Consider the following 16,227-nt stretch of genomic DNA (forward strand, 5'->3'; position numbering starts at 1 on the left):
ACAACATAGCATTAAACTCATTTAAAAAGGAAATGTGACAATAAGTCAAGTATAGTTCACACTTCTTAGATTTTATATAGTTTAAATTTTGGAATATGTATTTTTTTTTTTTAATGCCAGAAGAAGGTATACTTTAAACTTGATGTTTTTGAACAGAAAACATTCCTTTCAAGTGCTGCTGTAACGTTGATGTCCCTTAAAAAATTACCAAGTTCTTTAATTCTAGAATGTCTGTTAGTGTACATGGGTGGAACGGGGGGGTTATATGTGAACAATTTAGAGCACATAAGACTGAAAACATCTTTTAATATACCTTTAATTCAGAAAAATAACTTTTTCCCTGGAGTTTTTTCCTGTTATTTTCTGAAAATGAATTCAGAATTATATTAAAAATATTCTTCAGGAGACTTTTTTGAAGTTTTATCTTTAAATACAAAAGAAAAAAAAAACACCCTGATGTATATAACAGTTTAAATTTTGAACTTATTTAATTGAAGTTATCATTATAAATAATAAAGTATAACCATTAAGGAAAAGAGAAACATTTTAAGTGAAAACGAAGCTATGGCTAAAAGTGATATTTATTCCTTTGTCTTTTGACAGCTTGAAGGTCCATGTGTTTTGCAAATTCAAAAAATTCGCAATGTTGCTGCACCAAAGGATAATGAAGAATCTCAGGCTGCCCCAAGAATGCTGCGTTTGCAGATGACTGATGGTCATATAAGTTGTACAGCAGTAGAATTTAGTTACATGTCAAAAATAAGGTAATTGGCACTTTATGGTGTATATTTGTTATAAGTGTTTAAAGGTACTGTTCACATTGGATTTTGTTTTTAAGACCTTTGAAAAGAAGGAATGAACTCTTAAGTGCATGTTACAGTTTTTCAGAATAAATTAAAGAGTTTGTATTTTTACTTTATCTGTAAAGAAAAATAGTTTAAAATGGAGTTAGTCGCTCCTTACTTTTAAAGTTAATAATTAAAAACAGAAATTTAAGGTGTTCTTACATGGAAAGTAAGCTTTTCAATTTTATCACTAAATTTTAGGTCATTAAAATTTTTTCAGAACAAAAATTTCTTTAAATATGTTACAATTTCTTCCTTGGCAGTTAGTTGTATCCATTACACTGTTTAGCAGTCTAGAAAAGTTTATAAGCAAATGAGTTTTCTTGGGGGAAATGATTGAAGCTAGAGAGGTTTGTATGCCACCCCACTTTCTAAGAGGAGGAAGAACTCCATAAGGAAACATTTTCCAAATCTTTGTTTTGGCTATTTTTCATAAGAGGTTTTTAGAGTCATGCCTGTTGGAATGGAGAAAAGCGGTGAGAAGCAAGAGAAAGTGTCACCTTTATTCTCAGTGTCCCCATTAGATCAGTTTAAACTCTGTTTTCTGAGATGGGAATTTTCATTGGACATTTGCAAACCCCGCCCCCCTTTTCTTAGTCATTTTATATGCTGTGTTTGCTGCTCAGGGTCCTTTGAGCTTTTTCATTTAGTGTAAATGCCTAGACCTTGCTTCTCTCCTGCCCAAGAATTTATTCCAGCCTCTTTATCCGGTGCTGGAGGGACAAAGGTATTTAAAAAGAATTTAGATTTTGTCTCCAAGTAGCTTATATGACAAGGTAAGCACACAGCATACAGATTATAATAAATATATCAACTGAAATGAATAGAAGTTCAGAAAATTACCTTTACCTGGGGGAGTCAGGAATGGGACTTAAAATATGAATAGGTGTTTTGAGAGAGATGAGGGGGGAATAGCACATGCAAAGACATGGTACCCTGATAGCAGATGAGTGAAAAGTTACACTTGGAGGAGCATAGGTGATTGGCATTGTAGTATGTGGGAGGAGATGTGGTAGGTTGAGGCCTTGTATGCCATGTTCAATGATTTCTTTTTTTTTTTCCTTCAACTAGTGTCTGCCTTTAGTGAGGGAGGCTTCTTCCTTAGAAGATATATTTATTCGTCTAAAATGTTGATTTTCATATACAAAGGGGGGTATATTGACTTTGTGATTATGTTGTCTTTTTTCTGTTTTTTTTTTTAAAGATTTATTGATTGATTGATTGATTGATTGATTGCTATGTTGGGTCTTCGTTTCTGTGCTAGGGCTTTCTCTAGTTGCGGCAAGTGGGGGCCACTCTTCATCGCTGTGCGCAGGCCTCTCACTATCATGGCCTCTCTTGTTGCGGACCACAGGCTCCAGACGCGCGGGCTCAGTAATTGTGGCTCACGGGCCTAGTTGCTCCGTGGCATGTGGGATCTTCCCAGACCAGGGCTTGAACCCGTGTCCCCTGCATTAGCAGGCAGATTCTTAACCACTGCGCCACCAGGGAAGCCCACGTTGTCTTTTTTTTGAAGAATAGAAAGAGTCCTACTTTTATGGAGAAACTTCCATAAAAGGAAACGCAGCCTTTCCTCCTTTGACAAATTTAATCAGATCCCCTCCAAGGGAGTTCACAGATGCCTGAGAAGAAAGACTTACCATGTAATGGCTCATTCTCTCATTTTACTGCTGTATATTTCTCTGAGGTAAATGAAAACATAGGATCAACCCAGAGAGGAGGGTCCCTTACGCTGTTTTCTTTTGTTGAATTTATTACAGTTTGACTGTTGAAGAAAAAAATGTTGCTACTTTCTCATTCACTCATCATTGAAGTAGCATGTCTACTTTTGGTGCTGTAAAAACAACAGCTTACAGAATTGTTCTCACATATGAACAATTTGGGAGACTATTTTCAAAATAAGTTTGGTTATTGGTTATCTTAGAAGGAAGGTAGAAGAACTCACTAGAGAGGATAAACCAGGAACTGGTGTAGAATGTGTTTTCTCCACTGGACATTGCATTTCTCTGGGGTGCTTCTTTCCATTCATCTATCCTACCTCCAGCCCCACTTCTCACTGTATTTTTGTTTTTGTTCTGTTTTTATTTTTTTAATTTCAATAAAGAGAGAATAAAGGAACTTTGGAGTGCGAATAAAGTATTAATTAAACCACAGTATGCTCTCTGAGTAAGAGTTAGTTATGGCCCTGAAGGTGATGTAATAAAAACTATATTAAAATTTTAGCACCTATTTATTCTTTTGTGGGAATAGAACTATAATTTAATTTTGTGAATAGAACTCTCTATCAATTATCTTAATGAAATTGTATGTCCAACTTCAAGTAATTCACGATGTTTTCCTTCTTAACCTGTTAGAGAAAGAGTTTGGGGAAGGTACAGTTATTTTACATAAAAAATTAGCTCATTATCTGCTTTCAGATTAGCTTTTAGTTTTAAAAATCACAATTTAAATGCCCCTGTAATTTGCTTGCTATTTTTTAAGGTCTTTTGTAGTTTCTTATGTTGCTAATTTGTGTTTTTTACATTTTCATTTCATTTCCGATTTACTAATGTGTTAGAAATTATTGGCGAAAATGGTTTTAAAGAACACATATTGGTCTTATATAAATGATGTAATTCATTAATAATTTCTTTAGAGGTAAAGAGTATATAGCAGCCTGGTACCCTTGGTGCTTAGTTTTTTTATTTATCCCTAAATGATGACTATAGAGTTAGAAAATCTGTATCTGCTGATTACCTGGAATTGGGAAAAACTTCACTTAGTGTAAGTGTATTCAGTTGTTGTTGATCTTGAAGTTTGATAGATATTGTAGTAAGTTTCCTACATTTACCACCACACAGCTCTCTACTTAAGAGTTAGGTTAGGCAAGGCTGTCCATGACCATTTGTTTTCTAAGTTACATAGGATGACTAAGAATGATTAAGCTTGGAGTCCTCAGAATAATTTTTACCAGATAATGTCTTACTCCATATGGGCTCTTTGAAACCTTAAAAATAGGCATATTCTATTTCTTCTTGTTAATAACTATTTTATCAATCATCTTTCTTAAAAATAGACCAGAGATACCAGTGCTTTCATTGATTTGCTATTGCACTTATCAGCACATGGTGAATTTTATGAGCTTTTAAAAATGTGACAATGTGAAGTCTTTCAGCATGATTTTCTAATTTATCCTAAGTGTTTTATGACTATCTTTATTCCTATTTGGAGTTCTTTACCCCTTGCTGAATGTGTGAAGAGATGCAATGGGGCTTGGTATATGTGCTTTTACTTTAGAATAAACCTATGTGATGAAATGGATTTCTTCCACTGTTTCCTTTATTAAAAGATTGATAGGAGGGTAAACATCTTTTCTCTGGTTTTTGTAAAAGGGGTCATGGTGTTATAATGTTTGCCCCACATCTGATAATGTTAACCTATTATGAAAAAATACTTTTGAAGTCAGTATGCTTTAGAGCAAATAACTCTCATTGGATCTTTAACTGGATAGTTAACCAAAAAGAGCATTGTTTCGTGTGGATTACAGTAACTCATATAGGTGTTAAATGTCTAAGATTATTACTGGTTTGATATCTCTTCTGTATTGAAATTTAATTTTATAACATAGTATATCTTTGCAATAATGCGCAAAGCTCAGAAGGGGACCAAAAGGGCAAATCTTACATTTATACAACATGGCATGGTTGAGAAAGTACTTTCATATCTTCTATTTATCTTTACCATATGTTTGTGAGATGTGATTTTTATTATCCAGATATTTTTTATTTATTTGTTTGTTTGTTTACTGACTTACTGATTTTTTATTTATTTATTTATTTTGGCTGCTCCGGGCCTAGTTGCAGCACGTGGGACCTTCATTGCAGCATGCAGGATCCTTAGTTGCGGCATGCATACGGGATCTAGTTCCCCGACCAGGGATCACACCTGGGCCCCCTGCATTGGGAGCACCGAGTCTTACCCACTGGACCACCGAGGGGGAAGTCCTTATCCATATTTTTTTACATGTAGAAAAAAATTAAGGTAGAAAATGACAGTCTTATACCTGGTCTTCTGACTTCCTCCCTGATGACCTATTCACGCTATATAGCCAGTCACCTGAAAAATAGTTTTCACATTCGTGCATTTTGAAGAATTTTACCAGGTCACAGTATAAGACTGAATTCCAGTTTGGGGAAGGAGCTTAAATGTGTTTTAACTCTTTTTTTCCCTTTGCTTTAGCCTGAACACACCACCTGGAACTAAAGTTAAGCTTTCAGGCGTTGTGGACATAAAAAATGGATTCCTGCTCTTGAATGATTCTAACACCACAGTTCTTGGCGGTGAAGTAGAACACCTTATTGAGAAATGGGAGTTACAGAGAGTAAGTGTAAACTAAGAATGGTTTGAACTTTTAAACCACTACACTCTTTTTATTGTATTCTCTGCTTTAAGGGATCTTCCTATAATGGATAGTAAAATTAGTTCTTTATGCCAGAGTTGAATAGAATGGAACACAGTGATCTTTACAGAAACTATCTACCTTTGTTTAAGCATATTGTTCTTCGAAAACAGATGTCATTTTCAGTATTTGTTACATTTTATTACATATTTTAAAGGCCATTCTTTACTGACGAGTTTTCAAAACTGCCAAGATACCAGTTATAAGATATGTGTAATGTATCTGTATATAATTCTTTTCTTTAGAAAACAAGTGTTTGTGCATATATATGAATAATGTATGTGTATTTGTCTTATCTACACACACACACACAGATACAAGTGAAAGCAAATTAGAATTTCACTATAATGAAAGGGTTCTTGTTGCATTTGTCTTCCTAGTCACATTAGTTGATGTTTTCTCCATTTATGTTAACAGTATCTTCATCCTCCTCGTCATCTAGGTTACCTAGTAATTGTCCTTCTACTTTGCTTCTACCCACCAGTTTTACTGATCCTCTGCAGTCAGATCTCTTGTCAATCCCTTGCTGTCAGGTTCCATTGCCACTATTGTAGTTTAAGTCTCTGGCCTGGACTACTTGCAGTAGCCTTTTAACTGGTTCCACCATATATCCTTTCTCCATCTTCTAACTTATTGTACTTCTGCCAGATTATCTTCAACATAATTCAGACCATGCTACACCCTGCTTTTATTTCACATACCTTAATCTGGGATTCAGGTCATTTATAATTTAGCACTAGTTCCAGCTTACCTTTTCAACTTTCTTAATTTTTTCACATAGGTTTTGTTTTAGCTAAATGGAACTACTTACTCTTTCTTTGATTCTCTAAGCTTTCCTCAGTTGCACTTTTGAAAAAGAAAAAAAATTTTCCCAGTTTTAAGACATTCATCTTAGTTTCTCTCTCATCCCCATGGTTTTAGACTCAAAACAAGTGCTCGTTTTTTTCACAAAATGAAATAATTGCTCCTTTATTGAATTCTTGAATACTTTATTCATTGTATTAAGAAGTATATTACTTTTTATTTAGCACTAAAATTATATTTATTTCTTATCTCCTTTGATTGTAAGCTTTTTGAGGTCAGAATTCTTGTTTGTGTTATCTTTATTCAATTCTACAAATATTTGTTGAACAGTGTGTAGGTCTTGAGCTGGGCTCTTGTATCTGTATATCATGTAATTCACCTAGCAGTCTTGTAAGAGAGTGTTATGTCCATATGGATCAGAAAATAGGCTTTAAGAACCGTTAAACTTATTTTATGATTAGACCACTAATAGGTGATGGATCTGAGCCTTCCTGTATCTCCAAAGTGTTGGCCCTGAGTCTTATATGTAATAAACATCATAACAAATAAAAGTGAAATAAATGAATTACAAGCACATAGAGCTAATTACTCTTTGAGTTAGAATTCATGTCTTTGTGCCACTCTCAGATCTTGTCTGTTGTCTAAAGTGAGCCAAGGGGCCTAGCAATATTTCAAGCTTTTGGTATTTTAAGATAAATTACTCTTTTTTATCTTCTAAGTTTGAAAGTGCCTCTGTTTGGGATGTAAATAGATAAGGAAATTTAGGCACATTTTTTATTCCTTAGTACTCATTCCTTATGATACTAATGTGCTACACTTTGGGCTGCTGTGAAATATAAGATACTATTATATACTATATAAGATACTATGAAATATAAAATAATATTCCATAACTGCATTGTTTGATTGAAAATGTTGCACAAACAAGTAAATCAGAAATGGTTTGATAGTTTTATATAAATAGCCAAGTTTATGAACTTTGAATTTCCTGGAGAAATCCCACCCATTTCATGTGATCTTTTCCTTTCACAAGTTGATATATTGTATTTTCATTATCATTAGAGACTTTTAAAAGTGTGTTAAGATGTTGTCAAGTCAGACCAACATATTATACATAATTTTTACAACCCAGCCAGAACTACCTTACTAATTGTAAAGTCAGTCAGACATTCCTAGGAACTTCCTCACCTCCAGCACACACACATACACACACACAAACACATGCATGGATCAGTAGTAGTTTGACAGTTATTCTTGTAATGCTTTATTATATATTTTTGCACTTTGTTTCCTGAAAGCCATGCTAGTATTTCTTGTTAGGGGCCAGTAAAAATTTACATGAAAAAGAGTTTAAAAACATCTTAATATGATAATAGTTCTCTTTGGTTTTATAGTTTTTTTTGATTTTGGTAACCATAGTGTTGTAGAAATCATGGAGAGTTCAAATTACTTGAGCATCTGGCAGGTGAAACACATAGAAATCAAATGTACACATAGAAATAATAAACCATAGAGTAAATTTTGGAAGTAATGGGGTCCTAGGCATTCTTGCAAAATAAATAGAGGGGGAAGAGAACATTGGATAGTATTTAAAGCATGTGTAGGTGTTGTAGTTGTAGCAAGTTGGTTATAGACAGGTGATGAAAAGAAAAACTCAAACCTCAAAGTATGATAAAGATAGGTTTTGGAGAGTTCTGTAGCAGATATAATTTGTAAAGTAATGTAGTTCTATAACATTTTAGTGCTCCCCCCCTCACCTCCTATGACAGATAATTTTTTTTGTAATTTTTTCTGTTTTTAAAAATTATAAAGTATCCATAACAAAGTTTAACATTTTAATCATTTTTAAGTGTAAAATTAAGTGGCATTAAGTACATTCTTATTGTTACACAACCAGCTCTCTCCAGAATTTTTTATCTTCTCAAACTGAAACTCTGTACCAATTAAACAATAACTTCCCATCCGCCCCTCCCAATCTCTGGCCACCTTGTGCTCCAGCTACCTCATAATAGTATAGTCATATAGTATTCGTCCTTTTGTGTCTGGCTTATTTCACTTAGCATAATGTCTTCAAGGTTCATCCATATTGTAGCATGTGTCAGAATTTCCTAACTTTTTAAGGCTGAATAGCATTCCGTTGTATGTGAATGCCACATTTTGTGCATTCATCCACTAATGGACATTAGGGTTGTTTCCACCTTTTGGCTATTGTGAATAAAGGTGTTATGAACATGGGTGTACAAATATCTGCTTGAGTTCCTGCTTTCAGTTCTTTTGAGTTTATACTCAGAAGTAGGATTGCTGGATTGCATAGTAATTCTGTTTAATATTTTGAGTAACTGCTATATTGTTTTCCACAGCAGCTGCACCATTTTACGTTCCCATCTGCAATGCTTAAGTGATCCAATTTCTTGACATCCCTGCCAACCCTTGTTATTTCATGTTTTTTGGATAATAACCATCCTAATAAGTGTGAAGTGGAATATCATTGTGGTTTTGATTTGCATTTCCCTAGTGCGTAGTGATGTTTAGCATCTTTTCATATGTTTACTGGCTGTTTGTACATCTTCTTTGGAGAAATGTGTATTTAAGTCCTTTGTCTATTTTTAATTTTGTTGTTGTTGTTGTTGTTGTGTGAGTTTTTGATTTATTCTGGATATCAATTCCTTATCTGATATATGATATGCAAATATTTTTCACATTCCATTGGTTGCCTTTTCACTCTGTTGGTAGTGTCCTTTGATGCAAAAGCATTTTAAATTTTATTGAAGTTCAGTTTTACCTGGTTTTTTCTTTTGTTGCCTATGTTTTTGGTGTCATATCCAAGAAATTGCGAAATCCCAATATCATGAAGCTTTTTCTCTATGTTTTCTTGTGGAAGTTTTATGGGTTTAGCTCTTTGGCTCTTAAATTTAGGTCTTTGATCCATTTTGAATTAATTTTTGTACATGGTGTAAGACTTTTGCATGTGGATATCCAGTTTTCCCAGCACCATTTGTTGAAGAGAATCTCCTTCCCCTATTGAATGACCTTATCTCCCTCATCAAAAATCATTTAACCGTACATGCAAGGGTTTATTTCTTTATTCTATTAGTCTGTCTTAATGCCAGTACTGTTTTGACTACTGTAACTTTGCAGTAAGTTTTGTAATCAAGAAGTATGAGCTTTTTTCAGGATTATTTTGACTATTCAGGGTCCCTTGAGATCCCATATGAATTTTAGTATAGATTTTTCTGTTTCTGCAAAAAGCATTCTTAGGATTTTGATAGGAATTGCATTGAATCTCTAGACCTGTTTGAGTAGTATTGCCATCTTAACAGTATTAAATCTTCCAACTCATGACCATGTGATGTCTTTTCATTTATTGGTGTCTAATTTCTTTTAGGAATCTTTTGTTGTTTTCATTGTATAGATCTTCTTCTTTGTGTAATTTTATCCCTAAGTATATTATTCTTTTTATTCTAGTATAAATGGAAGCTTATAACTTGCAGTTGTTTTTTGCTTAGCCTAGTTCTCAGCAGTGACTTAAGGGAATTCCTATACAGGTTTCTGGAGCTTCTTTTCCGTACAGGGCTCTCTTTTTCAAAACTCTGCCCCACAGCTTCCAGTTATTTCAGCCTGGCTTGAGCTATGAGACATTTTCTAAACTCAGCTCTCTGTGCTCTCTGTCTGCATTATGCCTCCAAGCAGAAAGGCAGAGTTCACCTCTTGTTTTTTTCTTTCTCTTTGGGACTACAGTCCTGTGCTACTTCTTGCCCTATGTCTTAAAACAGTTGTTTCCTACATGTTGTCCAGATTGCTAGTTGTAGAGGGAGATTAAGTCTTGTATCTTACACAGTCATAGGATGGGAAGTAGAAATCCTGTAATATGCTTTTAATTATATACTGTGTATTGAGAGATGGTATTATTGGCAGCTTATGTGAGCTTTTAAGGAAGTCATGGCATAAACTGAAATGATTTATTGCCCTTTGAATGGTCTTTTTCTTTTATCTAAATTAAAACTGGGGAAAAGACCCCTAGATAAGTTTATGCATTTGCTGTTTTTTGTTAAAATAGGTTAACATCTTAAATACAGCTTATCAAGAAATGTGATATTCATATACAGTTTAAATTGTTCTTTGATTAACTGAATATTATTGTTGTCTTTAGTCTTAGTTTTTTTATATAACTTATATAAAATACATAGTATTTTTTTTATAATGCAGGGACTCTAGAGTATGTATAAGGTACATATGGTAATTTTTTAACTTATTTTTCACCATTTAAAATATTTTAAACATAACATTTTCTATAACGATAATCATTAAAAATGCACAAAAAGCTTTAGAGTTGAGAAGATGTATTAAGTGACAACCAGTGCTTAACAGATATATGTTAACACCTCAAAGACAAAACAGATATGAGGAATAGATGGGTGAAAAGATTCCTTATGGCATTTTTTTTTTAACATCTTTATTGGAGTATAATTGCTTTACAATGGTGTGTTAGTTTCTGCTTTATAACAAAGGGAATCAGCTATACGTATACATACATCCCCATATCTCTTCCCTCTTGAGTCTCTCTCCCTCCCACCCTCCGTATCCCATGCCTCTAGGTAGTCACAAAGCACCGAGCTGATCTCCCTGGGCTATGCGGCTGCTTCCCACTAGCTAGCTATTTTACATTTGGTAGTGTATATATGTCCATGACACGCTCTCACTTTTCCCAGGTTACCCTTCCCCTTCCCGTGTCCTCAAGTCCATTCTCTAGTAGGTCTGCATCTTTATTCCCTTCCTGCCCCTAGGTTCTTCATGACCATTTTTTTTCTTTAGATTCCATATATATGTGTTAACATATGGTATTTGTTTTTCTCTTTCTGACTTACTTCACTTTGTATGACAGACTCTAGGTCCATCCACCTCACTATAACTCAACAAATAACTCAGTCTTGTTTCTTTTTATGGCTGAGTAATATTCCATTGTATATATGTGCCACATCTTCTTTCTCCATTCATCTGTTGATGGACACTTAGGTTGCTTCCATGTACTGGCTATTTTAAATAGAGCTGCAATGAACATTGTGGTACATGACTCTTTTTGAATTATGCTTTCCTCAGGGTATATGCCCAGTAGTGGGATTGCTGGGTCGTATGGTAGTTCTATTTTTCGTTTTTCAAGGAACCTCCATACTGTTCTCCATAGTGGCTGTATCAATTTACATTATCACCAACAGTGCAAGAAGATTCATTTTTCTCCACACCCTCTCCAGCATTTATTGTTTCTAGATTTTTTGATGATGGCCATTCTGACCGGTGTGAGATGATATCTCATTGTAGTTTTGATTTGCATTTCTCTAATGATTAATGATGTTGAGCATTCTTTCATGTGTCTGTAGGCCATCTGTATATCTTCTTTGGAGAAATGTCTATTTAGGTCTTCTGCCCATTTTTGGATTAGGTTGTTTGTTTTTTTGTTATTGAGCTGCATGAGCTGCTTGTAAATCTTGGAGATTAATCCTTTGTCAGTTGCTTCATTTGCAAATATTTTCTCCCATTCTGAGGGTTGCCTTTTGGTCTTGTTTATGGTTTCCTTTGCTGTGCAAAAGCTTTGAAGTTCATTAGGTCCCATTTGTTTATTTGTGTTTTTATTTCCATTTCTCTAGGAGTTGGGTCAAAAAGGATCTTGCTGTGATTTATATATCATAGAGTGTTCTGCCTATGTTTTCCTCTAAGAGTTTGATACTGTCTGGCCTTACATTTAGGTCTTTAATCCATTTTGAGTTTATTTTTGTGCATGGTGTCAGGGAGTGTTCTAATTTCATACTTTTACATGTAGCTGTCCAGTTTTCCCAGCACCACTTATTGAAGAGGCTGTCTTTTCTCCACTGTATATGCTTGCCTCCTTTTTCAAAGATAAGGTGACCATATGTGCGTGGGTTTATCTCTGGGCTTTCTATCCTGTTCCATTGATGTATATTTCTGTTTTTGTGCCAGTACCATACTGTCTTGATTACTGCAGCTTTGTAGTATAGTCTGAAGTCAGGGAGCCTGATTCCTCCATTGCCATTTTCCTTTCTCAGATTACTTTGGCTCTTTGGGGTCTTTTGTGTTTCCATACAAATAGTGAAATTTCTTGTCCTAGTTCTGTGAAAAACGCCAGTGGTAGTTTGATAGGGATTGCATTGAATCTGTAGATTGCTTTGGGTAGTATAGTCGTTTTCACAATGTTGATTCTTCCAGTCCAAGAACATGGTATATCTCTCCGTCTATTTCTATCATATTTAATTTCTTTCATCAGTATCTTACAGTTTTCTTCATACAGGTCTTTTGTCTCCTTAGGTAGGTTTACTCCTAGGTATTTTATTCTTTTTGTTGCAGTGGTAAATGGGAGTGTTTTCTTATTTTCACTTTCAGATTTTTCATCATTAGTGTATAGGAATGCAAGAGATTTCTGTGCATTAACTTTGTATCCTGCTACTTTGCCAAATTCATTGATTAGCTCCAGTAGTTTTCTGATGGTGTCTTTAGGATGCTCTATGTATAGTATCATGTCATCTACAAACAGTGACAGCTTTACTTCTTCTTTTCTGATTTGGATTCCTTTTATTTCTTTTTCTTCTCTGATTGCTGTGGCGAAAACTTCCAAAACAATGTTGAATAATAGTAGTGAGAGTGGGCAACCTTGTCTTGTTCCTGATCTTAGTGGAAATGGTTTCAGTTTTTCACCATTGAGGACGATGTTAGCTGTGGGTTTGTCATATATGGCCTTTATTATGTTGAGGTAAGTTCCCTCTATGCCTACTTTCTGGAGGGTTTTTATCATAAATGGGTGTTGAATTTTGTTGAAAGCTTTTTCTTCATCTGTTGAGATGATCATATGGTTTTTCTTCTTCAGTTTGTTAATATGGTGTATCACATTGATTGATTTGTGTATGTTGAAGAATCCTTGCATTCCTGGGATAAACCCCACTTGATCATGGTGTATGATCCTTTTAATGTGCTGTTGGATTCTGTTTGCTAGTATTTTGTTGAGGATTTTTGCACCTATGTTCATCAGTGATATTGGCCTGTAGTTTTCTTTCTTTGTGACATCTTTGTCTGGTTTTGGTATCAGGGTGATGGTGGCCTCATAGAATGAGTTTGGGAGTGTTCCTCCCTTTGCTATATTTTGGAAGAGTTTGAGAAGGATAGGTGTTAGCTCTTCTCTAAATATTTGATAGAATTCGCCTGTGAAGCCATCTGGTCCTGGGCTTTTGTTTGTTGGAAGATTTTTAATCACAGTTTCAATTTCAGTGCTTGTGATTGGTGTGTTCATATTTTCTATTTCTTCCTGGTTCTGTCTCGGCAGGTTGTGCATTTCTAAGAATTTGTCCATTTCTTCCAGGTTGTCCATTTTATTGGCCTAGAGTTGTTTGTAGTAATCTCTCATGATCGTTTGTATTTCTGCATTGTCTGTGGTTACTTCTCCTTTTTCATTTCTAATTCTATTGATTTGAGTCTTCTCCCTTTTTCTCTTGATGAGTCTGGCTAATGGTTTATCAATTTTGTTTATCTTCTCAAAGAACCAGCTTTTAGTTTTATTGATCTTTGCTATTGTTTCCTTCATTTCTTTTTCACTTATTTCTGATCTGATCTTTATGATTTCTTTCATTCTGCTAACTTTGGGATTTTTTAGTTCTTCTTTCTCTAATAGCATTAGGTGAAAAGTTAGGTTGTTTATTTGAGATGTTTCTTGTTTCGTACCCTAGGATTGTATTGCTATAAACTTCCCTCTTAGAACTGCTTTTGCTGCATCCCATAGGTTTTGGGCCATCGTGTTTTCATTGTCATTTGTTTATAGGTATTTTTTGATTTCCTCTTTGATTTCTTCAGTGATCTCTTGGTTATTTAGCAGTGTACTGTTTAGCCTCCATGTGTTTGTATTTTTTACAGATTTTTTTCCTGTAATTGATATCTAGTCTCATAGTGTTGTGGTCAGAAAAGATACTTGATACAATTTCAGTTTTCTTATATTTACCAAGGCTTGATTTGTGACCCAACATATGATCTATCCTGGAGAATGTTCCATGAGCCCTTGAGAAGAAAGTGTATACTGTTGTTTTTGGATGGAATGTCCTATAAATATTTATTAAGTCCATCTTGTTCAATGTATCATATAAAGCTTGTGTTTCTGTATTTATTTTCATTTTGGATGATCTGTCCATTGGTGAAAGTGGGGTCTTAAAGTCGCCTACTATGATTGTGTTACTGTCAATTTCCCCTTTTATGGCTGTTAGTATTTACCTTATGTATTGAGGTGCTCCTACGTTGGGTGCATAGATATTTACAGTTGTTATATCTTCTTTTTGGATTGATCCATTGATCATTATGTAGTGTCTTTCTTTGTCTCTTGTAATAGTCTTTATTTTAAAGTCTATTTTGTCTGATATGAGAATTACTACTCCAGCTTTCTTTTGATTTCCATTTGCATGGAATATCTTTTTCCATCCCCTGACTTTCAGTCTGTATGTGTCCCTAGGTCTGAAGTGGGTCTCTTGTAGACAGCATATATACAGATCTTGTTTTTGTATCCATTCAGACAGTCTGTGTCTTTTGGTTGGAGCATTTAATCCATTTACATTTAAGGTAATTATCCATATGCATGTTCCTATAACCATTTTCTTCATTGTTTTGGGTTTGTTATTGTAGGTCTTTTCCTTCTCTTGTGTTTCCTGCCTAGAGAAGGTCCTTTAGCATTTGGTGTAAAGCTGGTTTGGTGGTGTTGAATTCTCTTTGCTTTTGCTTGTCTGTAAAGGTTTTAAATTCTCCATCACATCTGAATGAGATCCCTGCTGGGTAGAGTAGTCTTGGTGGTAGGTTTTTCCCTTTCATCACTTTAAATATATCCTGCGTCTCCCTTCTGGCTTGCAGAGTTTCTGCTGAAAGATCAACTGTTAACCTTATGGGGATTCCCTTGTATGTTATTTGTTGTTTTTCCCTTGCTGCTTTTAATATTTTTTTCTTTGTATTTAATTTTTGATAGTTTGATTAATATGACTCTTGGTGTGTTTCTCATTGGATTTATCCTGTATGGGACTCTCTGTGCTTCCTGGACTTGATTAACTATTTCCTTTCCCATATTAGGGATGTTTTCAACTATAATCTCTTCAAATATTTTCTCAGTCCCTTTCTTTTTCTCTTCTTCTTCTGGGACCATTATAATTCTCATGTTGGTGCGTTTAATATTGTCCCAGAGGTCTCTGAGACTGTCCTCAATTCTTTTCATTCTTTTTTCTTTATTCTGCTCTGCAGTAGTTATTTCCACTATTTTATCTTCCAGGTCACTTATCTGTTCTTATGCCTCAGTTATTCTGGTATTGATCTCTTCTAGGGAATTTTTAATTTCATTTATTATGTTGTTCATCACTGTTTGTTTGCTGTTTAGTTCTTCCAGGTCCTTGTTAAATGTTTCTTGTGTTTTCTCCATTCTATTTCCAAGATTTTGGATCATCTTTACTATCATTACTCTGAATTCTTTTTCAGATAGACTGCCTATTTCCTCCTCATTTTTTAGGTCTGGTGGGTTTTTACCTTGCTTCTTCAACTACTGTGTGTTTCTTTGTCTTCTAATTTTTCTTAACTTACTGTGTTTGGGGTCTCCTTTTTGCAGGCTGCAGGTTCGTAGTTCCCATTTCTTTTTGTGTCTGTCCCCAGTGGGTAAGGTTGGTTCAGTGGGTTGTGTAGGTTTCCTGGTGGAGGGGACTAGTGCCTGTGTTCTGGTGGGTGAGGCTGTATCTTGTCTTTCTGGTGGGCAGGACCACGTCTGGTGGTGTGTTTTGGGTTGTCTGTGACCTTATTATGATTTTAGGTGGCCTCTTTGCTTATGGGTGGCGTTGTGTTCCTGTCTTGCTAGTTGTTTGGCATAGGGTGTCCAGCACTGTAGCTTGCTGGTCATTGAGTGGAGCCGGGTCTTGGCATTGTGATGGAGATCTCTGGGAGATTTTTGCCGTTTGGTTTTTTTTTTTGTTGTTGTTGTTGTTATAAAAGTCTGTAATTTATTACAGATCATAGGATGGGGAGATAGCTTTTTTTAAATTTTTGATTCTATGTTTATTATAAAGTATAACTGCTCAAAGAAATCCAATATCCAGTGGATGAATTAATCATGTACTCACATACCTA

General features: G+C 34.9%; 1 protein-coding gene across 2 annotated transcripts in view; it reads left to right on the forward strand.

Moving 5' to 3' along the window:
• Nucleotides 1-16,227, forward strand: part of TDRD3 (tudor domain containing 3) — a 215,050-nt gene that overhangs the window by 107,606 nt on the left and 91,217 nt on the right. For both annotated transcript variants that reach the window (XM_068526575.1, XM_068526576.1), the window contains exons 4-5: nucleotides 604-764; nucleotides 5,064-5,205. In XM_068526575.1, coding sequence (XP_068382676.1) covers nucleotides 604-764; nucleotides 5,064-5,205 — 303 coding nt within the window. The remainder of the gene's footprint in view (nucleotides 1-603; nucleotides 765-5,063; nucleotides 5,206-16,227) is intronic.

The sequence above is a fragment of the Eschrichtius robustus genome, chromosome 18 (assembly GCF_028021215.1).
Source record: "Eschrichtius robustus isolate mEscRob2 chromosome 18, mEscRob2.pri, whole genome shotgun sequence".
NCBI lineage: Eukaryota > Metazoa > Chordata > Mammalia > Artiodactyla > Eschrichtiidae > Eschrichtius > Eschrichtius robustus.